Genomic DNA, 24,651 nt, shown 5'->3' with positions numbered 1-24,651 from the left:
TTCTCTAGAGTCATTCTTGAGCCTTCAGCCATCCTCAATAACCATTCTTCCCCAAACGACCCCAACCCAGGAGGCTTTATTTTTACAAGAACTCAAATCGTCCTTCTGCAAAATATGGCCAAGCAGGACCCAGATAGATTTCTTGGGAAAAGGCTGCAATCTGCTCAGAGTCACGTCACATCAAATCTTGGGCATACAGGTGAAGGACTTGGAATAGAAGAAATGACTTCACTTTCTCTATGCTAAATACAGCTGCTTATTTTTAGTTGCTGGGTGTTGTTTTCCTTTTCCCATTTCGGGGAAACTCTCTCTCTCTTCAATGAAAGTTCAATGGTGAATCATCGAGACCCCACAAGGAGAGAACTGTGCTCCACGAGGACACCTGGGGAGAAGGCCACCATGGCAGCTCCCCGCAGAGTGGGTCTGCTGGGCACACAGCCATCCCCCCCAGGACGGCTCTGACCCAGGTTACAGTAATGCTAACGATCTGCTTTCATCCAACCAAAATAAGAGTAGGCAATCGTAAAGCTTTTAAAGAAAAAAAAAATCTAGTTCTACCTTTGACCCAGGCTATTTTTCTTCAAATATTTAAAGTTCAAAGGCACCATGTTTTTACTTTTATTTCAAACAAGAAAATTACCCTATTGTATTTGATCACCCTCTTCTTTTAATTTGCAGACTTGCTTAATAATAAAGCATGTGCTGGACCTTAGCCTAATATATCATGTATATAATAAGTTCAGAACGTTTTTTTTTAGTTTTTAACTTATTAACTAGGAAATACATAAAATACTGACCTTGTGGGTAAATGACTTTTGCATCAATTCTTAATCATTATTATGTTGGTAAAGAGTTGCAAGAGTGAGGTTTTAACATGGCTCCTGGGAGAATTATACCAGTCTTTATGGAACACATTGCTCACAGCTGCAGTGAAATAGCCATCACTAAAAGAAAAAAGAAAAAAAATCACAGTACTTTTTATTCCATGTTAATGACATCATTGGTGCAATTTAACTATAATTCACATGTGGGAAACAGTTGTCTACCAATGTGAAATTATCCTTAAGCTGATTCTAAGTATGGGGTTGGGGGGAGAATGTAATATAGAAACAATTTTACGATTTTATTTGCGTTCATCTTTAATATCATTTTCCAAATGTTTTGGATAATATTATCAGAAGCCATACTTCTGTTACAGCAGATAATTTTCAGATACTTCTTAACGTTTTCATAGGAAGACACCTTTCCAAAAGATCGCTGTACTTCCCCAGATTCCTCAGCTTTCAATCAGACATGCTCTAAAGCAGGGGTGTCCAAACTTTTTTCAACAGTTTTTACCAAGGGCCATATGCGATAAAAAAAAACAAACAGCCGGGCCACTCACTAAAGGTGAAGTACGTATTGCCTCATCTGGTTTATTTAAGTAAACTGAATATATTTTTGGAATTGGCTGCGGGCCAATTAAAAATGGATTGCGGGCCGCAGTTGGCCCGCGGGCCGCAGTTTGGACACCCCTGCTCTAAAGTGTTTGTTCCATAAAGAAAGACTTTTGCTTAGAAATGTGACAGTGAGACAGTTATACCTAAAATCTAAACTGGTATCCTCGAGAATCTGACGAGGAATCTGAAATTGTAATGGGAAGACCACCAATAACAGGTGGATTATTGTAGGGGATTTAAGTTCTCATTAGTATAGAACAAGAAAGAGAGAAACAAGTAGAAAAGGTTCATTATTAAATCCCGGTTGTCTTATCTCAAATTGACTTGTTTCATGAGAACTTGAATGTCACCCTATACCCTTCCTTTGGGGAAAATTAATTTTCTGATTATTTTATAGGATAAAATAAGCCCCCAAGCTGCTTTTAGTAAATAAGAACTAGCCTTCTCCTTGACTTCTTTCTTCCAAACAGGAGAAAATAAAACTATTCTAATGGGAGAATATGATGAAGGAGGCAGAGGGGAGGACCAGGTAAGAGCACTCATCTGCAAGGGGCACAATCTGCTCCATGGACATATTCCCAACTAGAAACACAAAGCTTCTAATACTCATTCATTTAGACATTCAGGTATGCAAACCTCTGATTATGTGGCAGCTCTGGGGACACAGACATTCAATGAGGTTTCACTGATTACTATGCCATTCCAGACAATTGTTCTAGGCATGGAGTTTCAGTGCTTAACTGGAGCGACTTCCCACTCTGCCCAGGGGCTTACCTTCCAGTGGAGGACATAGGCTATCATAAATAGGTATATATATATATATATATATTATATATATATATATATATATATATTTCAGACAGTGATAGTACAAAAGAGAAAAATAGTAGGGTAAGGATGAAGATCACCTAGGGGCAGGGAGGGGAGGGAGGCTATTTTGAAACAGTGATAAGAAAAGTTTCTCTGGGAGGTGACATTTGGGCAGAGAACTTAATGGGGCAAGAATGAGCAAGGGGGTGATCAAGGAAGCACATTCTAAGCCAAATGAACAGCAACTGAAACTGTCCTCAGGTGAGAATAACCTTGATATATTCCAGAAATAAAAGGAAGGGGAGCACGATCAGAGCAGAGCAGTGGGAGACAAGGTTGGGGAAGGAAGCAGATCCTGTGCGGCCCCTTAGAGTACAGTGAAAACTTTTCATTTTATTCCAAGTGTGAGAGAAACTGCAGGAAGATTTTGAACAGGAGAGTAGAGGAATCTGGTTTGTGTTTAACAAAGAAGGCTTGGGCTGTTTTGTGGAGAACTGATTAGAGGAATTCACGAGTGGCATCAGAGATTGGGTGCATTTCCATTAATCCAGGTGAACGAAGCTGGAATAAGGTAGTGGGAGTGGAGGTGTTGAGACTGGTGGGAATCAGCATATACTTTGAAAACAGAGCTGGTGGGACTTGGTGATGTGGGGCGTGAACTGTAAACTGTGAGGAAAAGGGAAGAGGGAGGATAACTCCTAGATGTTGGAGTAAGTGGCTGGGTGAAAGGTGCTGCCACTAGCTGAGCTGGTATTCATAGATCATTAAGACCAGCAGTTCCTGGCCTCAAAGACTCAAAGAGCTCACATCACGGGCAAGAAACAACCCCCCCGCCCAACTCCCAACACACACATACCTGACAAATGTATTTGAAATATACTCAGGAATTTTCTGATCTCGGGATTTTAAACAGCTTTAAGTGCTTTGTTAACCTTTAGCATAAATGGACAACTGCATAGTGGGCTGTTCAGATACCTGGTATCTCAGTGCTGGCTGACAGTACAAATTTGTCTGTACAACAGCATATTATTTATTGTTATACATCATATAAGTATCTATTGCTTTGCACCACAGAATATATTCTCCTTGTCCTTGTAAATATATGGGAAAGCATGACTCTTTTTTCCAAATTTCCATACTGTTCCCAGGCAGCCATGATTACTCAAGATAGAATCATGGTGTCTTCTTCCATACTCCATAAAATTCATCTGTATTTGACAGAGCAGGGTGGGAAGAAAGAAGTTTCATGAATTCATGGTAAGGGTTTCACTACCCATGGAAAGAAACCATAAGAAAGGTAACATGGTGATAAGAGAATTAGTCCTCCACAACTCCAGAACAGCAAGATGCAGATGCTCAAACTTTGGAGGGTATGTTAAAATGCAGATCCCCAGAACCTATCTATAGATTTCTGATCCCGTAAGTTGGGAAAGGGGTCAAAGAGTCTACATGTTTATTGTCTCCCCATGTGTGGGGTCAGAGTTACACTGATCACCCTGGGAAAAACAGTATCATCTGTAAGTTGTTTTGTTTTATTCTGTGCCTTCTAAATGGTAGACAGAGGAATCATATTTGAGTATAAGTTTTAGAACTAAGGATAATGCAAGATGAGAGATATTTTCAAGATTCTTAAACCTCCTTTTATTGTTTTAAATATCAGTTTTAAAAAGCTGATTGCTCTTACTTTCAGATCTAGTCACATATAAAGCACATCTTAAAGTAACTATAGTTACCAAATATGCATTGCCTTAGGATATTTTAGTTATTTTTAATGGAGGCAAGCATGCTACATTTGAGTGATTTCATAAAAGCTGATATAAAAAAAAAAAACTGCCTAGGGCACACTTTTAAGAAGCTTTTGTGACTGCAATCAGTATGTGCAAATTATGCATAATTTTGTTTCCAACATTCTCGTCTTGGATCACAAGAAGTCAAGTGTAATTACTAACAAGATGGAGAATCCTACCCTCACCTTGAGACATTTAGCATGTACTCTCATTAACACTATAGGAAAAGATCCCAAGTTACAAGGCAAAAAATATAGTACAACTTATTGTTCCCTACATCAGCATATCAATTTCAATGAATAATCACAAACTTCAGGAAAATTCTTATCAACTTCTAATGACAGACCCATCAGCACTTAACGCAATTAATTATTCATGTGTCGTTAACTTCCTATGGTATTCTTTCATTTGCTGAAATATTTTTGTCCAAATTTCTGTTTTTAAGATATGTCTTAGCTTTTAAAAATTTACCACTACATTAAATAATTTAATGTTCTAGGACAAACTGTTCAAATAAGCTGTATTTTTAATAACATATTTTAAAAATATTGGAAAAACATCAATACTTTAATATGAATTATTTTTGTGCATAGATTCAAAATCATAAATGAGAGCTCTTAATATTCGATGATGAAAATTCAAAAATGAATTCACTTTTAACACAGGGAAGCTTGTGTCTCTAGTACTTTCTCTTATAATGTTAGAAAGCATAGATTTTTATCAGAATCCCAGTAAGTTCATTTTCATGTCTATTATATTATTCATAATAGAAATTATGTGTCATGGCAATGAATGGCTTAATAAGTATAAATTAAGATGATAAAAGTTATTATCTTATAACATGAATTGGGTCTTTGAATGTGAGAAAGACACTAAATCAAGCATCACTGAGAGAACTTGGACAGAGTCCCCTAACACAGAGTAGCCTCTGAGAAGTTCCTGGAGTAATGGACTTTTAAAAAGCTGACTGGGAAACTAGAATTTAAAACTAGCCAATTTAGGACACTTAAAAAGAATTTCTTCAACCGTACAGGAGTTAGAAAAGCATAAAAATTAACATTAGCTGATAAACCAAAAACTGAAACGAAATTCTGCGACCACATGCAAAGTATCTCAACTGTTGAAATATAATCTCTAGATTTAATACTTCATTTCTCTGGGCTTCTTGGGTCACATGTATCCCATCATGGCCCCCCAATTAGGTGCAGCCCTAGACAAAACTGGAAAAAAAAGCAAAGTCTGTTTCCCTTTCTGCATCTTTTTATTCTTCTGATTACCAACCACCTAGGTTCTCCTGAAAGCCATATGTCACTTTATAGAACACTGCCCCTAAAGTGCTGATGACACTTTATGCAACACTCCTGGAGTGGGGTGTAGTGACACTGCAGAACATTTTAGGGAGACAGTCATGCCTGAGCACATACAATTAATCTCTAATGGTTAGATTTCAAGCACCACTCTACCTTCACAAATCAGAATCTGAAGTGACTGATTCATATATCCACACACGTGTAAGACAAATCTTTTTCTTAAACTTGAATCAATGAAGAGAGGAGAGAAGAAAGAGGGAAAGAAAAGAGAGGGAGTGACTGCAGTCAACCACCATCAAGAATGACCAAATTCCATGCTTTCCTTATTGATCCCAATCTGCTGACTGGAAGCCCCTTCCCTTCAGCATTAAGGAAGACTTTGGAAACCCTTGCTTGTTCTGACTAGCGTGGAAAGCAGTGAAGCACGGTGGAGTCCGATTGACTGCGTTTGAGTCCCAACTCAACCATGTGCAAATTCCTTACCATCTCCATACCTCAGTTTCCTTATCTGGTAACATGGGGATGATACCCTCAAGGGCAGTGTAAGAATAAATTAATACATAGGACAAATGTAGAGAATAGTAAGAATAGTAAGAGCTTGACAAATGCTGAATATCATTATTTGTGGAGTTGAAGGAATCTCTTACTTCCACTTCGCCATACTCATCTGTACAAGGCAGGTAAACAGAAAAGGGGTATGTATTCCTGATTTTCATGAGGGTGTCAGACAGAGGAAGAGTAGTCCTTGGAGAAAATGTTTAAAAAATGCAATTATTTAATTGCAAAGAGGAAAATTAAGGAATGTTTCTGTTAAGAGCTTCTCTTGTGTCCAGAAAAAGCAGAAAAGCTCAAATGGCAGCAAGGGAGAGGGAGGAATTTATTTATCTGGGCTGTCAAGACAAATGCTCTGACTGAAAAAGCTGTTCAAGTCTGAAATAGCCGCCGTAGGAGTGGGGGGGCTGCCTGCTGCAGACGCGGTTCTTCCCCCGGGGGCAAGCAGATGAGCAAGGTGACTTTGAAAGCTTCTTCATGCTGTATGTCAGTGTTTCCTTGGAAATCTTTTTGTATGAATGTATAAACATAATAGACGTGTGCCAAAGCTTTGGGCTAAAAACTTAAGATTTTAGCAGGAAAGTACTTGCACTGTCTTTACTATGACAGAAGCGCAATGTCATACTGAACCTGACTCCATATAACCAAAATTCTTCTTTATTCTCTATTTGAAATACATATGCAGAAGAATATGTAAACACTGTAGCTTGATAGTCATTTTTATTTTAGGAATAGAAGCAGAAGTTTTAATGTAGGGAACTTGATTTTGAGAATATTCATGACAAAGTCACCTTAGTAATTTGACAGTCGGGCCTGGGCAAATGTCAAATGTGTAAGAGGATGTAACTATAAATAAAAGCAATAAATAACTCATTATGAGCACTCCCATGGTTTGGAAATGCAAATTAATTCTTAGAATAGTGTATAGGCCAACTGTTCATCCAAGAAGAGAAGAATATTCTGCAGAAAAGTTCCCAGGAGGGATATATGAGTCTTTTTAGTAAATGTGCCTAAAAATTCTTTTTGACCTCATGGCATAAATTGAGTGATACACTAACTTTTTGAGGTGGAATAATTAAATTCCTATGAAAAATCTCAAGATATACATAGTATGCTGTCATAACACATACATTAAGGGTCTTATATTAAGGGTATAAAATGTTTTTCTTTGTTTTCCATTTTAAAAAAGAGTTATTTTCCTCATTTTACTCAGGACTAATAGTGAAGGGTTTACTTAATTCCAACATTCCATTGGTCAATAGTGCCAGTAGCAGAACGTTTCTATAATTAACTCACTTTAATTCCCTGAATAATGAAAAGAAAACAGCAATTTGAGAGTTAACTCATAGGAACTAGAATCTATGTGGGACTTTATAGTTATACAATACTACTATGCAGCATTTGGATTTCTGCATTTCTGAGACGGTGGGCTATTTTATATGTGTTGAAATTCCCAGTGGAGTCTTAATATTGCTCCTGGCTAGAGGGGAAAAAAAAAATGGAGCAGGGATTGGAAGAAGAGGAGAAAGTGTCTTGAGGTCCTTAAAGGAGTTAAGAAACTGGAGACCCCTGAAAGGGTCTGTTGCTGGGGAAGGACACTCCCCACGGAGGAATCTGGAGGAATCTGGTTGAGCCCCTTCCCAACTCAGGGCTCAGCCCTCCCAGAGCCCCAGGATACACTGAGCTGATTTCCAGAGTATCCAGTTTTGTCCACAATGCATTTCCCTCAGAGCATACATAATTCCTAGAGGGTAACTTGAGAAATGAGTCAAATAAAAGATAGCATATGTTTAATTTGTAGTTAAGTGAATGTTGAGACTACATTGTTTTCAATTCAAGTAATATCGTACAGTTGGCCAACTTGAGGAAAACAGATGGGTGGCTATCTTCATCTTTCTAGATATTTTCTAAAGAGTTAAGACACTTCCTAGCAGGGGTTTTGTAAAGTAAGATTCTATTCTCCTGCTCTCTGAGTGAAGCATTGCATTTTTGTGTGTGTGTGAGAAAAGGAGGTTATCTATTCCTTCTAAAATGCCTTAATGAATGGGGAAAGATATGGTTAGGTTACAGAGTACAGCAACATTTGCTTTTGGCATCATTATCTGGGGATTTTTGTGCTTTTCTTCCTCCTTTGCCTTATCTCTTTTCCCTTTTCACAGTTCACACTTACACAAACTGTGTCATTCATTGTAATGATAAAGCAAGTACTGAGTGTTTAGCTTTCATTCTTGTCCTTGGATGTTAAAACTGACAGCTTAGCACCTCTATTACTTTTTATCGGTGAGTCATTGCCCTTGCCAGCACTCAAGATAAGAAAGTCTCACACTTGCCAGAGGGAGAACAAAACAGGAAAACTAAAAAGAGCGCTGGGGCTGGGTAATACGAACCATAAAATGGATGGTAGGAGACTGTATTGAAAATGGATGGGACTTGCCTTCACCAGGATAAAACTATAAATAAGAAGCTATCTGGGTCTGATTTAGGGGATTACCAATGGAGAGTCAATCTTCAACTACCTGGTTAACCAGGGTAAACCTAGGAGCAGAGAAATCCAATACTTTCTATCATTTTAATTCAAATGCTAAAAGACCTTTAGTCAAAATGAATTTGACTACCTCACACTAAATCCTTATTTATGAGACATTAGCCACAAGAACTGAGAATCAACATTTGCTAGTACTGTACTCTGTGTGTGTGTGTGTGTGTGTGTGTGTGTGTGTGTGTGTGTGTACCTACAGAAACTATACCATGAGAGAACATCAGAGAATTCTGTGACACTTTACGGCTGTTTCTGGGTCACTGTTATTCACTGATAGATTTAGGGAGATTAAACAGAATTTTATGTTCCATTTTCCCCTCTATTACAGACCACTTTCCCGGCTTCATTCCTTTTGTCAAAGTACTACAAAAGAAGCTGCACGCTGCTGTGAGAAACCTCAAGGACATTCAGTCCTCACCTGCTCAGGTAGATACCCAGTGGGCCTTCTGCCCTGCGGTTCATGAACAGATTGAGAAGTCTGTGAAAATATTACATTGATTTCAAGTTCTCATGTGCAACCAGTTCCTCTTTCTATTGACTGCATGGCTGAGGCCACACTGAAATGGAGACTAGCCGTATTTAATGTGTGCTACATTCTTTACATTCATCCTATTTTGCTCTCTCAACAACCCTGTGAACTTTTGAATAAACATGAGCCCCACCCATAAAAACACATCCTCAGCTGATCGATTCCCAATTGTGATTACTTTAAAGTAGAACAAGAATTTAAAGATGCCTGCAAAGCAATCTGTGTAAAGAAATCTCCTACATTTATAATTTCTCCCCAGTTTTTACAGTTGTCTTGCCCATATCTAATTTGATAGCATTGTGTGTAAGTGATTACCTTCAAAGAACCTTTCTAAAACGGAATCTTTCCCAAGCTTCAAATTCACTATCATAGAAATAATATTACTTTCTGGTTGCACTCGTATCTATTTGGTTTATACAATATTTAATCTAATTGTGTAATTATAAACAAGTCTGGAGCTACAATCTATTATGGATCAACATCTGACTAGTAGGAGCAAACATGCAAAAAGTGTGCAAGGGAGGGGCTGGTAGCCTATAGATTTCAGCCAGTGATAGGCCTTAGTCAATACTATGTTTCCCTGAAAAAAGCCTAACCGGAAAATTCGCCCTAGCATGATTTTTCAGGATGACATCCCCTGAACATAAACCTTAATGCGTCTTTTGGAGCAAACCTTAACATAAGACCTGGTCTTATTTTGGGGGAAACACGGTAAATTTTACAGAGGGAACAGACAGTGACAGCTGATCCAGCGAACTGATAAATGGAAATCAGGTAAGAGAGTTTTTACTTCATTCCCAACTTAGAGATGGAGAAACTGAGGTACTGAAAATTTAAATAACTTAATTAACAGCACATATTTGGTGAAACCCTTAAAGAATATAGGATCCATGGTGATGTGGAAATTCTAAGCATTACCTAGGAAGTAGTAGAGTGAAAATGGACAATTACATTCGAGTGAATACTGTACGTGCTGGGAGTGCATTGGAGGAAGAGCTAAAATAGGACTCAGGGAAGACTCCTCCAAAAGAGGGATGCTTAATAGACGTGGAGATCAACCAAGCGGATCTGGACAGAGGAATCAGCATGTGAAGAAGGGCCAAAGGCAAAAGGCACAGCGTGGGAAGACAACTGCAGGTAGTTACTAGAGTAAAAGGGAGATGATTAAATGAGTTCGAGGTAAGTAGAGGCCAAACACAAACACTGGCTGCATATGTCACTCTCAAAAATTTAAACTTTACTCTGAGGACAGTGGGACCCTGTGAAAGGAATTAGGCAGTTGAGTCACAGGCCCAGATTTGAGCTTTTGGGATATCATTTGACTGCACGGTAGGGAAAGGACTGGAATGCCAGACAGGAAAGAGGCTATGGTGGTAATCCAAGCAAGAGCTGATGGTGGTCTGAGTTTTTATAATGTCTATGGATATAGATAAGAGATGCATTTAGTGGCTAGCTTCATCAGGACTTGCAAATTGATTGAATGTACAGGTGGTGGTGAGAAAGGAAATGTTAAGGGTGAACGTTAAGCTTCTGGGGCGGTAATCATCTGGATGGAGGGAGGTATCATTTCTTGAGACAGTGAACTCAAAAGGAAAGAAGTTCAGGGGTGGTAAAATTCTGGACGTTATATTTGAGCATTCAATCTAAGATGACTTATAGATGGTTGAATATATAGGTCTAGAGTTAGGAGAACGATCTGGGCTAGAAATATGGATGTGGTAAATACCAGCATGTGGGTATATAAATGGAACTCACAGAAGGTGAAATAATATAAGAAAAGTGTAGAATGGGGGAAGAAAATGAGCCAAGCCTCCCCAAAATGGTAATCTATCTATTTCTATCTCTGCCATGCAGGTGATGTGTCAATCAGCAAGCCACCATACTCATGCCATGATGCTTATACATCATGGCATGTATATAATGGCATATTTCTTCTTTTTAAAAACTCCAATGCACTGAGGCTGATTTCCCTTATTTGAAACAGATGGGAGAGACTGATCTGGAAAATCCATAGCATAAGTGTGGTGTGTCTTGACCACGCCCAAGAAGGCAAAATGATTATTCAAAACCAAGGTGCCATCATTATAAATATTTTCTAAATGTACATCGTCAAAAAAGGTGATGGAGTTGATGCTAATGAAAGCTGGAAAGAAGAGGATGGGTTGATCATATGTGAAGTAGTGTGTCTCAACTTCAAAGTGATTCTTTTCTGTCCCCCACAAATGGGAGTGCTTATACAGGTGATTTGTTACAGTGGAAATCAATGGGCATTAGAGTTGGAGTTAAAGTCTCAACTCTACAAGCTATCTGTACTCCTCAATAATGAACAGTTTAGGCAGCCCCAAGGGATGCTTTGGCAGAGAGCATGCAAGAAACTCGGAATGCAGAAGTGGAAGTTTAAAAAAACCTTCCAGTTTTTGCCACAAACAGGTTAGTTGCCTTCTCTGGTTCTATTTCCTGACCTAGAGGAGTCTAGTTTGAGCCCCACCCATAGAGGGGGAAGGCATTCCCAAGTGATCTCTGAGGTCTCCATCAGTTCCAATATTCTGAGGCCCCAATCACCTGCAAGAGTAAGTTAAGACAGACTTCACTGGGAAGTCCTGTATGCTGAATCCACCCCAGGCTGAGGAAGCGGGCAAGTATTTCTAGGCTGGTAGCATTCTCAATCAGGATTTGTCATCAGTCCTTTGATTTGTCATCAAAGCAAAGGTGGACCATTGTACATATATTAATTTTTTCCTCCAATGTCCTAGTTTTCATTTTGCTTTGAAATATTACTGAGACTTATTATTTCTTGCTATTGCATGCAATCTGATTGCCATCGCGGTTTGTTAAATTATTTCCCATAATTCCCCCCAGATCAATCCAGTGCTCTACAGCTGGTTATTTGTAACTCAATATACCATTTCCAATATCATGACTTTTACATTTTATTATTCTTATTTTTGGAGCGAACCTATGGGGAAAAACCGACCAGTATTAATATTTAAAAAAAAATTGTACTTTCATTGAAACCAGTTTCATCTGTGGATAAGAAAATTTATAAATTTTTAAAATTTGGAATTGAAAGGTTTCTTGATAACAGCTAACTTAACTTGGCTCTCCTGAAGTTCCCCTAAATACTTCCAACTCCGAGAGCTGCCCTAACATTTCCCCACTTGTTCGCTCACTCCCTTTTCCTCTTCAACTCCATGTAATATATGCTTCCCAGGACTGGAGCATGTACTGGAGACTTCTGGACCGAGAGGCTGGAAAATGTAACTCCGAATTTCCTACAATCTCAGCTCCACTTTCTCCGGTGCTCCCGCCGGGGGCTGAAGCCTTGTTATTGTCACGTGGCCACGGGCGACCGGGACCTGTAGCCTATGGGCGCGCGCCGGCCACTGCACGCCCCGCCCCCCAACTCCGCGGAGCCGGGACCTGGCGCTCCGCTGCAGGGAGGCGGAGAAAAAGTTTCTTTTACGGGCAAGAAGGGGTTTCGGCGCGCCGACGCAGCTCGTACTGCAACTCTGCTGCAGTTGGCCGTTTTTTTGTTTGTTTGTTTCCCTCACGCCGCCCCGGGGCATGAAAGGGCTTCGTTCCGGGGAGTAAAAGAAAGGAGTTTCCCTGGGCGCGCGAGAGGAGGGCGCGCACACGCGGCCCGGAGCGCGGACGTCCACTCCAGGCTGGGAGTTTGTGCGGGGCTCCGAATGCGCGCCGGCTGCGGAGCGCGAGGCCGAGCGGGAGGCCGCAGGACCGCAATGGGCGCGCCGAATCTCCGCGCGCCCGCGGCGGCGCTAGGGTTGCTGCTGTGCGCGGTGCTGGGGCGCGCGGGCCCAGTCGAGGGTAGCCGCCGCGGGGTCACAGCTGAGCGCCTGTGTCCCGCTCCCTGCCGCTGCCTCGGGGAGCTGCTGGACTGCAGTCGCCAGCGGCTGGTGCGCCTTCCCGAGCCGCTCCCACCCTGGGTCGCTCGGCTGTAAGTATTCGTCCCGTGGGTCTAGGGGCCGCGCGCGATTCTGGAGAGCCGGCCAGGGGCCCGGGCGCTGGGCGCGCAGCAGCTTTTTCCAAGGCAGCTTCTCCTGGCCCAGGCCTCGATCGGCGCGCGGTGGGGATGGAAAAGGAGCCGTCGTCACCTCGGTCTCCTTTCCCCAGTGCCTTGCAGGTCGTTCAGGTGGGTTCTTGGTGCGCCCAGCCTGGCCGCAGATGGGGGACAGGAGGGAAGCGCTGACAACTCCAGCAGGTAAAGTCTCCGTTCTGCGCCCGGAGCTTTCCTAGGGGGCTCAAATGCGCGCCCCTGCCTGGCCTGGAGAGGTAGCAAGCAACCTGCGGACTACCGGAGTTCGCAGTTCTCCCTCTGCGTGTATGATCCTGTGGCTCCACTGAGTTTCTAACTGCTTCGGGCCTTTTTCCTGTTCCAAACCAGTCTTTTTATGCGCTTCTTTCATTCGGGAAGCCCCCTCAACAGAGTTCGGGCACTGTCCAAGCAAGCTATGGTAGACATTCTTTTGTTATTCTTTCCCCTGTGCTTAATTTCACTTTAGGAAACTCCATAAATCCCCCTCCTCGACCACATCCTAGCACATCCTCGTTCCGGTAAGAAGTTGGCAAGACTGATCAATAGATGTGGAAAGGAAGGAACTAGTTTTCAGAACCAAGGGCGTGATTTCTGTAGCTTCTCAACGCCCAGACAGTTTAGGAGACATTGCTGGGTACTGTTATGGAAGTTTGAGGCTGCTGACTGTGAATTCCGAAAACCAGAAATCACTGCCAACTGCACACAAGAACAGGGAAGAAAGCTTAGTTGAGTTGGAAAGGCTGATTCTTTGCAAATGCCATTTCCTTATTCTTCCCCAGCCTTAGTTTTGTTAAAATTGGAGGACTCGTGTAATATGTAAACAGTTGAAATTGTGGTTCTTTGTTTCTTTCTTTCTTAAAAGAAATAAAAGTGCAATCCATCTTTAGTCCTTAGGTGTGGGCCTAGCAGAACTGCAATGAAAGTTTTTAAACAATTCCTAGTAGACTATCCTAATGTCCTAATAAGAGTGATAGAAAGAAATTGTGTTTTTAAATCATTGTGCTAATCAGCATTTTTATTTGTGAACTGTAGAATTGTTGACCATCAAAAGCCTGTTCTTTGTGTGTGTTAATAAACCTTGGTTTAGTAAAAGAGTAGATTGGAGAGTTTTAGATTGATATTTAATCTCGTATCACGGGCTGTTTTATTTGGTAGTTTTTTATTACAATTGAAGTAGGAGATAAGGGCTTTAACCTAAAGCAGGAAGACTTTCAATTAGTTGTGGCTAATTCTGTTCAATTGCCCCTTGTGGAGGTCATGCTGCCTTATTCATGAAATGTGAATGGCTCTATTGATGACATATGGAACTGAACATTTGAATGACTGGGGCTGAACACCTATGAATAATAGAGGGATGAGAAAAAGAAAATGAAGACAGTAGTGATTCCTGAGGTGTGTTTAGAAAGGCTTGGAGCATTCACAAATGTAACCTATCTTCAACAGTTTCTCAATATCAAGTGGCCTCTTGGATCGTGCGATATATAGTATTTTGTGAATTTGGATGTCTTTAAAAAACATAACTGTAGTGCTTTTGACTAGAAGTTGAGTTAAACCAAAAGGGGTTTGATACCTATTTAAACGTTGTCTTAAAAGTAGCTGACCTAATTAGGATTTTGTTTTGCAGATAAATTGGTGGCACACTAAAAACAAATTACAGTTTATTTGGTTAGCACAATCTTTAATTACATTTCCGCCAGCAGTAAATTGTCTCAATACAAGTCCACATTCCTTAAATGTATGTGAAAATAAGTTCCACTTGTATAAATAAGCATTAGGTCTGTTGTCAGAAGCCCCACTGTGATCACTCATTGGACAGCTCTGTCATTCTTGTACTTGTGTGATTTTTAACCAACTTTGTAGTTGTCACCAAACCATGTGGTCTGAATTCTTTATTGTAAATGTTTCTTTTGTTTGTGCCTAAAGCTCTAGAGGTCTTCTCTCTCCACCTTTGACAGCAGTAGAAAAACACAAGAATTGAGCTATAACTTCTCTGTTACTTGGTGTTTGTGACAGGAGGCATAAGATAGGTGCTTCTTAAATTTTACATTATGAGAAAAGCTTTAAATAGATTGCTTCAGAGTTCAAAAGTAAAAAAAAAAATGCATACTGTTTTCCCATATTTTAACTTCCTTTTCTTATGTAATTAAAGTAGTAAAAATTTGCCTTAGGACTAGCCTATGAGAGCACTATTCAGAAAACATTTAGTGTCTGTCTTTTGTTTTAATTGTTGAATTTACAAGTTAAAAAAATCAGTCTGTCTATTTATTATACGTGTGTATTTATTTTTTCACTTTATTCAGTTGTAATTTATTTCCATAGAAACCCCACGTATGAAAAGTTGAATAGAATAGTTTGAGCAATAATATTGTAGTTAGTTCACCTTTAAAAAAGTAACTTCTAATACTTTAATGGACGTGGCTCTTAAAACAGTAGTTATTTGAAGGTTGCTTACAACTGCCTTGAAAGGCAGACTTGAGTTTACACCTAGAGTTTGTGCTTACAGGGAGTCCTGAACCTAAAGAGGAGTGCTTCTTCGAATATGTTACTTAGTCAACACAGGGAAAAGTTGCGCAATTGACAATGAGAGATTCAAGTAATATTAAAATCTCACTGGAATTTCAGAATTATTTATTGTATCACAGAGAAATGTTTGATTTAGCAGGGCTCAGACACAAAAAGTATGAAAGGTACTTTCTGCTGATGGGATTTCTTCAGTGTTCGCCTGTTAGAAATTCTTTGGTTGGTACCAGAATTGGGGCTGGGGTAGGGGTAATAGTCCATATGGTTTTCACAGCTGTTTTTCTATATTTTCCAGACTAAAACTTGAACATAGCTGGCTGATTTATGAGTCACTTTGGATCAGTGTCTTAAAACGGCTACAGCCTGGCTTTTTGTTTTTCAGCTTTCCAGATTTCTGCTGAATTAGCAGCTCTGCAGGCCCCAGTGGGATTGATTAAGAAGCTGGGCTGGATTTGCATTTTAAAATTTGACTTGGAAGTCAGACTTCCAAATGCTAAAAGGAAGAAAATGATAGCTGGAACCAAATGTTGTAAATTAATTATTTTCATATATGTTTCTTCTCTTGCTGATATTCAGGACGAGCGACTTCTCTCCACCATGTAGAGTTTGATTTTTAAGTATTTGGCCAGCTGAGTTTGGGTACATAGTTAATACCTCCCTGCCTGACCACCTTTCCCTTTCATTAACCTCACTACCAAAAGTTTTTAAAAAAGGTTTCTTGGGAAAGATGTTCATTAATGGAACTCTAAAAATGAAGAGTCTGCTTTCCCTACTGAATGTTATGGGTTTTAAGAAAACATGGACATTGTACAACTTGAATTTGTGTTTAATGGTCTAGCCGTAAAAACAATATAAGAAAGATTTAGGAAAATGTGACATCCTTTAACTGGAAGGTAATCATTTCTGAAACATAAACTGTATTCAGTCTAAATTTAGGTGCATTAAATTTTCATGGCTTTAAGTATTTAGCAGTAAAAGTCACTTAAGGGGTGACTTTTTTTTTCTCTCACATATAATGTGGTTTTAATAGTAGTACACAAAATTCAGGAATGGAAGTGTTGCAATAACTGAAATAGTTAAGGTTGCCAGCTCCTGCTTCTGAATCAGAAGTGAGTGGTCCTCAGCATGTGCACTGTTCTGTGAAGGCAGTTTCTCGATTTTTTAAAGGTCTTTTGTTGGAGATCTCATCCCATTACTGGTTGAAAAAAAGTTAAGCACTCGACCTCTTTTCTCACAGGATTACTCTGTGAAATAATCCTTAAAATGAAGTGAAGAGTGTGGTTTCAGTTTTTCTAATTAAAAAGAAAATCTCCAGTATTAAGTGTAAATGCTATTTGGTTCTCCCTTTCCTTTTAAAACTTGAAACAATAGGGGATGCAGTTTTATGCTGGTTCAATGTTTAGTTAAGTGAGTCCAAGTGAGATTTTTTGTTGACTCAGGCTACCTCCCAGGTGAAGGACTCTTTTCCTTGGTTGTTTTTTAAACCCTGTGGGAAATGTGTGACTGTCTGTGGTGCTAAAAGCACACAGGTTTTGTTTGAATCCTAACGTGAGTTGTTGGGCTCACGGTTTCCTTGATGAACTCCAGATGGACCTGAGCTGGGTTTGTGAGGGAAAGTGTCTGGCTCCAGCGTGGTGAGCATGCACAGCAGTGGTTGTAATTGCAGGATTTTTATAGTTTAAAGACTGTGCCAGATTTTTTTCATGTTATAACTCTACCAGAACAAATCTACTCATGTCTGTTACTGTCTGGTAGGTCTTGAGGCAAACATGTTTCAAATAAAACCTTTGCAGATTTTTTTTTTTTTTTTTTTAGGTGAAAGAGAGAGATCCAGGTTTATTCTCAAAACAAAAATTCAAAGGATCTATGATTTCTAATTGTTACCTAATGGATATGCACTAAGTAACACCGCCTCTCTGGATGTGATTTCTCTGCCTTTTTTTTTTTTGGTGGAGGGGCATACTTATGCATACAACAAATGGTTCATGCTTTTCGCCAATCAAATGTGGTTATTTGAAACTTGGGTTACATAAAATCTTCATTTTTAAACACTGAAAGAATTAATTTAGTAAGAGATGGTTAACCTCTTTCAGTAGGAGAGCTTTAAGCCATACTGTTGTTAGCCTGGTTTTCAGTAGCTGTTCAGCCATTTCATTTTCATTACACCATTTTGAAGGCACATATTCAGTATGTTGACAAATATAAGGACTATAACCAAATATTGGGCAGATTTTGTTTCATAGTTTCAATCTTAAATGCTGAGATTATTGTGTATGTATAGGAGTTTTGTTGTGCCTTTTTTTTTTTTTTAAATAATATCCTATGGAAATTGTTACTATGTGAGGTTGAGTCTTTGAGTAAGAAGCAGATTTATTTCAATGATTGAAAAGAAATCTGATCACAAGGGTCTATACACTCCGCTTAACTTTGGTAGGTACTTGATATGGCTTAAATTATACATTATATTACCAGATATTGAGATTTGGGGAATATAGGAAAGCATAGGGTTCTGTTGGTTTTCTTCTTTCTCTCTCTCTCTCTCTCTCCCTCTCTCTCTCTCTCTCTCTCTCTCTCTCTCTCTCTCTCTCTTTCTCTCTCTCTCTCTCTGTCTCTCTCTCCCTCTCTCTCTCTCTCTCTCTCACACACACACACACACACACACACACACACACACAAAATGGCACTTTAAATAATTTGGTGCCTTAACCCAGAGAAACAAATGTGTGAAAAGCAATTTTTATTTTGTTTGACTATAATAAGGACACTGATGCTTAATTTTATGATAATAAAAAGGTTTCTGGAAAGGTTTTAGTTTCAGCAACCTGCCTAATTAGCCACTTTTCATAAGCCATGACTTCATCATATCAAGTTGGAAGTGAGGAGATGGTAGGGGATGGGGAAGGTGAAGCAAAACAGCCAGCTCACAAAAGATCTGTTCACCCTGTGCCAAAAAACATCTCCTAAAACATTTGTGGGTTTAAAGCATTCGAATCTGCCAGCCTCCTAAACTAATTTTGTCCTCAGAGTTTGTATTTTTGAGTTGGGCATTTTGGTTACCATCTGGTTTTATGGACAGGATGGACCAATTATTTCTTACGTTGTCACTAGTGTTGATAGAGGTATTTCACAGATCCAGTCTGCCTTGTACATCAGTAAGTGCTATTAGTGATTTTTAAAAACTGCTTATAATTTTATTTGTGTTTTCTCATAGGGACTTAAGTCACAACAGATTGTCTTTCATCAAGGCAAGTTCCCTGAGCCACCTTCAAAGCCTTCGAGAAGTGTGAGTCTTAGTTATTTTCTATTTGAGGTTTGAATAAAATATACCCAGGACACTACTTAATTGTAAAGAACATTTGGATTACAATAAGTTATTTAAAACTGTTAACTTGGGAGGTGTCTTCAAATAATTTTAAAAAGTTTTCACCTCTATGATTACAGATTATCTAATCAGCTTCTCTCCCCCCTCTTTTTTTGGGCATTTTTAGGAAACTGAACAACAATGAATTGGAGACCATTCCAAATCTAGGACCAGTCTCAGCAAATGTTACACTTCTCTCCTTGTAAGTGAATGAACATTAGTGGGATTTCGCATGTATGTTTGCAGGGATCATGGGTCGCATGTATGTTTGCAGGGATCATAACTGCTGCATGTATGTTTGCAGCAGTTACATATGGGCTAGAGTGAGGCCCTTACAAGCAAAATACGAGTACTTCCCTCAGCAGATAATGGAGAAGTGTTCTTCAAATTGGTTGACTTGTTTTCCAGCCCTCCTCTTTCTCCTAATTTTGAAGTATTATTGTAACAACACACATTTTACACTTTGCTGTCTTTGCTGAACTGACCTCTGAGATTCAGAGAAGCCACCTTCATCCCATGGAGATATGTGTTTGATTGTATTCTGTAGAGTAGGACTTGAGCTCAGGTATTACTTAATGGTTGGCATGGGAGCTGTGGATTAGATATTATTACATGGTTACTAGTGGAGAATGATTGCAGTTGTTTTGTGAGGCGAAATGGGAGTTGTTACTAAAGCATTGGAATATCCTCTTTTAAGTGCAGTGCCTGCAGTGGAAATCTGGGTTCAGAAACATCACATTAAAAGATGAGCTTTATACGGTTAAAGTTAAATATGTGATTGAAGTTAGAAATACCACTGCATGTTATTTTACAAAAGGAGTTTTCAAATAAAATTAACATTATGTTAAATTTGCTGTATGTTTAGAGCAGATGACATGTTTATATTCGTGCACTGAAGATGTTTTGGAATAATTTTGACTTTTCAGCATTTAAAGGTAGCATTTAGAATGTGCATGGTTTAATTTTTAAAATTAAGCAATTCACTACCTTAATCTTGAATAATTAAAAAATACGTTTAACCCACTGAAGTTAAAAATGTTTTCCTCCTTTAAACAACTTAAGGAAAAAACCACCATTGTTAGGCACTTCTGGGAAAGGTGTTGGGAGGGTCGAAATTATACAGTAAATTTCAGGAAAGCTGTTCAATTAATTAAAGTGATCACTACCCAATTGCTTACATCTGGTGATTTATAGAGGTTTGTTTTTACTCAGGGCCCAGGTCAGCTAAGTCACTGCTGCAGCCGCTGTGTCTCCTTTCCTCTGTTTGAGTAAGAACTAAGTGACATTTGATACTGATGTGGTTTTTCCAAAGATCAGAAACAGAAAGGAATGAAAGAAAAAGCAGTTGGTATTTGACAAATAAACACTGAATTTAAAAAACATTTTTGTGCTAGCATTAATACCTGTTTTCTTTGCCTTTCACAATTGCTTAAAATTGTGGAGTCTAAATAAAGCACTGGTTTTGGTAACTTAAACATCTTTAGCTACTCTCGTTTGACCATTGGGGCCTTTTGAAATCCCAGAGAATGCCACTTGCCCCTTCTGTCCTTGCCCTGTGTATTGGCAGGTTCTGTCAGCATGTTCAAGAGTCTTGAGGGGGTCATTGCATGCTTCATGGCGAAGAGGGATTGAGTGGAGTTTCAGAACCTGGGTGGGGTGGGGAAAACAATCTCCTTGGCATGGTATATAGAGGTAAAAGCATAAGAACTTGTAAGGAAATTAGACAGTTCTGTTGGAAATAAATAACCTAGTGATTTCATGCTTTAAATCTATAATTTGTAATTAGAAGACCGAAATGAAATAAGGAAAGTTAGAAACCTTCTAAATTTGAACTCGCTTTCATATTCTTGTTTGTGTTTCACTTTAGTGAGTGCTGAATGATCTTTTTTGAATTTGAATAATCTCACTTTCTTTCCCCTTAATTTGCCATAGTACGTCTAACCAGGGGTTGCTTTGTCCATCGATATAATGATAGATCCCATTTATTACATAGACCACGTAGAATCTGTGAACAGCAACATATATAGGTAGTTATTCAATATGGATCATGAAAAATTGTTTTCACACCTATGAAATATCTTGAAAAATTTATTTCTCTAGCTGTTTTCTACAAATGTTTTGTTTTCTCCTGTAGGCGTCTTTGGATATTGCAATACACAATCATTGTTTCTAAAGCACTATTAATTTCTGCCTTGCGTAGGGTGGAATATTTTCTTTTATATAGAAGCACTTGAAAATAAACAATCAGAGCTAGAAGTCAGTATGTATACATTTCTGAAATTTCAAAAAAATGGTTAAGCCACATAATATGGCTCAGATTAGAAACTTGCTGTAGCACCACAATTAAATCCTGTATGTTTCAAAGTAGTTCTTAGGCGTATTTAACTTTATCAAGTTTTTGTTGTTGTTGTTGTTGTTTTTTACAGTTTGTGGAACAAATCATTTGTCTGGGTAATTTGCTCAAGTTAAATAATTTTAAATGTATTTTTAAAAAAGGAAAAATAGAGTCTTGAGCTCCAACTGATTTCGTATCAGTATTCCATACTATTGCTGCTCTGTCCAGTAACCCCCCAGCTAGAGGGCTGTATGCAGAGAAGACTATGCCTGGTAAGACCTTCCTCTTCTCTCAGCTGCAGGGGCCAGGAGATGGCGTCCCATGTCCGGAGATGAATTTATTTAGGGACCAGTTCTGACAATGTCAAGGAACCCAGACAAAATGCCAGGTCTTGGGGTGATGGTTGGATGATCATTGATGATCGTCCCCATTAACAAAGCTCATCTCTTAACACTTTTAGGGATTTTTCAGAATATAAAAAAACCTGAATAGACTTGCTTTTCTTTGAACCCCACACGGCACTAGCTCAGAAGTCAACTGGTAAGCTAAGGGCAAAACATAGTTTGTGTTTTTGTTCATTATTCTCTCAATTTCCTAGTCATAGCAGGATGGTATATTTTAGGAGAGGAAATGGAATAGTCTTTGGAGTGAAAATATTTTGAAGCAAAACTGTTGATCTGGCATAAGTGAGTTGTGTTTAGCATATATGATAGTTCTAGTTTCCTGTGACGTGGCCTGAGCTGCTCAAGCAGTGGACACTTTTGAAACCTGTGACCTGGATTAGGGTCTGGTTTGAATTCATGAGTTGCATGACATTATTTTTGAATAAAGGAGGCCTTAGTGGTCATTGGCTAGAGCTAGTTGAGTCTCAGTCTTGACATTGACGGTTTATACAGTATGGCCCAACATACAGATACTTGCCTGGTGTCGTAGAGCTAAAAAGGTTTAGGTCAGTGAATCCGAGAGGCACCTAGAGTACTTGTTAAAAATGTAGATTTCCTGACCCTGTCCCTAGAGATTCTAAATTAATGGGTTTAGGTGGGGCCCAAGAACATTTGTTTTAACACGTCTACCTTGCTGATTCTAATCAGAAATAGCATAAATACTTCTTGAATTACCAGTAAAGTTTATCATAATCAAATAAACCTTTTCTCATTATTTCTTATCTCAAAGGAAGACCATTTCTCCCGCGTTCAAAATACATTATTTTTCCAGAGTTGACATTGGTATCCTTTCAGGGAAGTTGTTACAAAAATCGATCACCTTCACGGGGTGGACCCCAGAAATGTGTGCTTGGCCAATGGCAATCCCCTGAAGAGATTTCGAGCAGAGTAGGGTGATCAGATTTGCTGTTTGAAAGTGTTGCTCTGGCTTTAGTGTGGAGAATGGCTTGGAGGTGGCGAGAGGGGTTGTGACGAGGCAACCCCCGCACTAGGCCGGCAGAGGTGCTGGCCCTGTTCTTCTGTGGTGCAGCTCTGGTCACGTCAGTACCACAGGGACTGAAACCAAAGCTCAAGTCAGATGGCTCAGAACTAATTGCTGGCTCTTCTCTTTGTGACCCTGGACAAGTTACCGTCTGTGTTTCCTCATCTATCAGTGTGAAGAAGAACAATATTGCCCACCTCAGAAGGTCGTTATGAGGATCTGGAGAGAGAATACAGGTAAAACGAGCTGGCATATGCTCAGTGCTCAGGGAATATGAGCTGTGATCATGATGAGGATCATTCATGCCACTAAAAGTGATTGAATAAATAAACAGTGCCAGCCTCTGTTGTAAGTGCTGGGAACACAGCAGTGAACAAAGCCGTCAAACTCCCTCTTATCAGGAAGCTTCCATTCTAGTGAGGGGTGAGAAAAAAAATCAGTAAACCAACTTTAAAGGAAAATGTCAGGGTTTTTTTTTTTGATAAATGCTCTGAAGGAAAAGGAAAAAGGACAAAGGGACAGAGAGCTCTGGCAGTTGTCCTTGAATGTGGCCAGGGAAGACTTCTTTCTGAGTATTTACCAAATCTTACTGGGTACTGTTTTAGGGCTGAGATTCAACAGTGACCAAAACAGATAAAAATCTCTGCCCTCCTCGTGGTGACCCTCTCATGGAAGGAGAAAGACAAAAAGTAAAATAAGAAGTGGTCAGAAGGTGAGAAGTGCTAGGGAGAAAAATAAAGCAGAAAGGAGGTATACGAGAGTGACGGAAGAGGGGTTTACAGTTTTAGACGGGAATGCATAGAGGGCCTCGCTAGGAAGGCAGCACTTGAATCGGGGCCTGATGGTGGGGGAGGGAGTCACGTTGGGGCATCCTGGTGGTGGCAGGGAGGTCATCTCCTTCACCCTTCCCTCCCTGTCCAGGCCATCTTGCCTTGTATATCCAACTGTTACATGGTAATGAAATGATTTTGTTTTAATTTTCTCCTCTCCTATAATTTGAGGCCTCTGTGGCTGACTCTTGTTTTTCCCAGCACTTAATGCAGGTGTATGGCATGTAGTTGGTGCTTAATGAGTATATGAATTAAGGAATATTTATGGAACAGCCTCATAATTCTAAGCAGTTAGCATAATTCAAACAAATCTCCTCCTATAAACTTAGTCTATACCAGTGACTAAAAATTTACAGTGGAGACAAAGCATGCGTATGTTTTACTTAATTTGTGTTCAACTCTGCATGCTTAGTAAAAAAAAAGAATAATAGTAAATTATAACAACAGCAATAATTATTAAAAGAAGAACAAGAGAAATAATTTAAGTAGTGTAAGGATTCAGCTTACCACTGTAGTCTGTGAGCACGTGCCCTGGAGTATGTGTGAAATGAAAGTGTGTGGGAAATAAAAACCCACTTTCCCATTTCCCTTTCAAAGTGAATATCTTGGCCCACTGAGGATGACTTTGGTCTTCAGATTACAAATTATTTAACCCTTGTGTCCAACACACATAGGAACTACTTCGTCAGGTCCCTTCTCCTATGAGATCTGATGTGATTTATGTGCTGCAGAGAACAATCTGGGTGGTAGGCAGTAGAGAGTATGGGCAGTTTGTGTGGCGTGAATAGTAGTCATTGTAGAATTCTGAGAAGGGTGGTAACTTTTCCTTTTTTCTTCAGTTTTGAAACTTCCACAAGTGTAGTCTGAATAGTTCTCCAGTGACATTTGTCACACATCTCATTCCAGGGTAGGACTCATATCTTAATTGAGCTTTCAACCCTCTCAGCACAGACTAGACCCAGTCTAGTCTCTGGCACGTAGGAGATGCTCATTAAATATCTGAGCGAACGAGAGAGATCGTGGACCCTTGTGCAGGGAGACCTGAGCTGGGCATGGGGCACACAGGTTTTTGTCTTATCTCACACTAATGACCTGTCTGACCTCAGGCAGAGTTAATTAACTCTTCTTTGTTTGTCTGTAAAAACAGTGTAAGATGTCTC

General features: G+C 39.6%; 1 protein-coding gene across 1 annotated transcript in view; it reads left to right on the top strand.

Annotated features, from left to right (window-relative positions):
• Window positions 1-12,407: 12,407 nt before the first annotated feature.
• Window positions 12,408-24,651, top strand: part of LRIG3 (leucine rich repeats and immunoglobulin like domains 3) — a 45,120-nt gene continuing 32,876 nt past the window's right edge. Inside the window, exons 1-3 of the mRNA XM_033118562.1 lie at window positions 12,408-12,921; window positions 18,752-18,823; window positions 19,029-19,103. Coding sequence (XP_032974453.1) covers window positions 12,656-12,921; window positions 18,752-18,823; window positions 19,029-19,103 — 413 coding nt within the window. The 5' untranslated portion in view covers window positions 12,408-12,655. The remainder of the gene's footprint in view (window positions 12,922-18,751; window positions 18,824-19,028; window positions 19,104-24,651) is intronic.

The sequence above is a fragment of the Rhinolophus ferrumequinum genome, chromosome 10 (assembly GCF_004115265.2).
Source record: "Rhinolophus ferrumequinum isolate MPI-CBG mRhiFer1 chromosome 10, mRhiFer1_v1.p, whole genome shotgun sequence".
Lineage (NCBI taxonomy): Eukaryota > Metazoa > Chordata > Mammalia > Chiroptera > Rhinolophidae > Rhinolophus > Rhinolophus ferrumequinum.
This window is presented reverse-complemented; position numbering and strand designations above follow the sequence as displayed.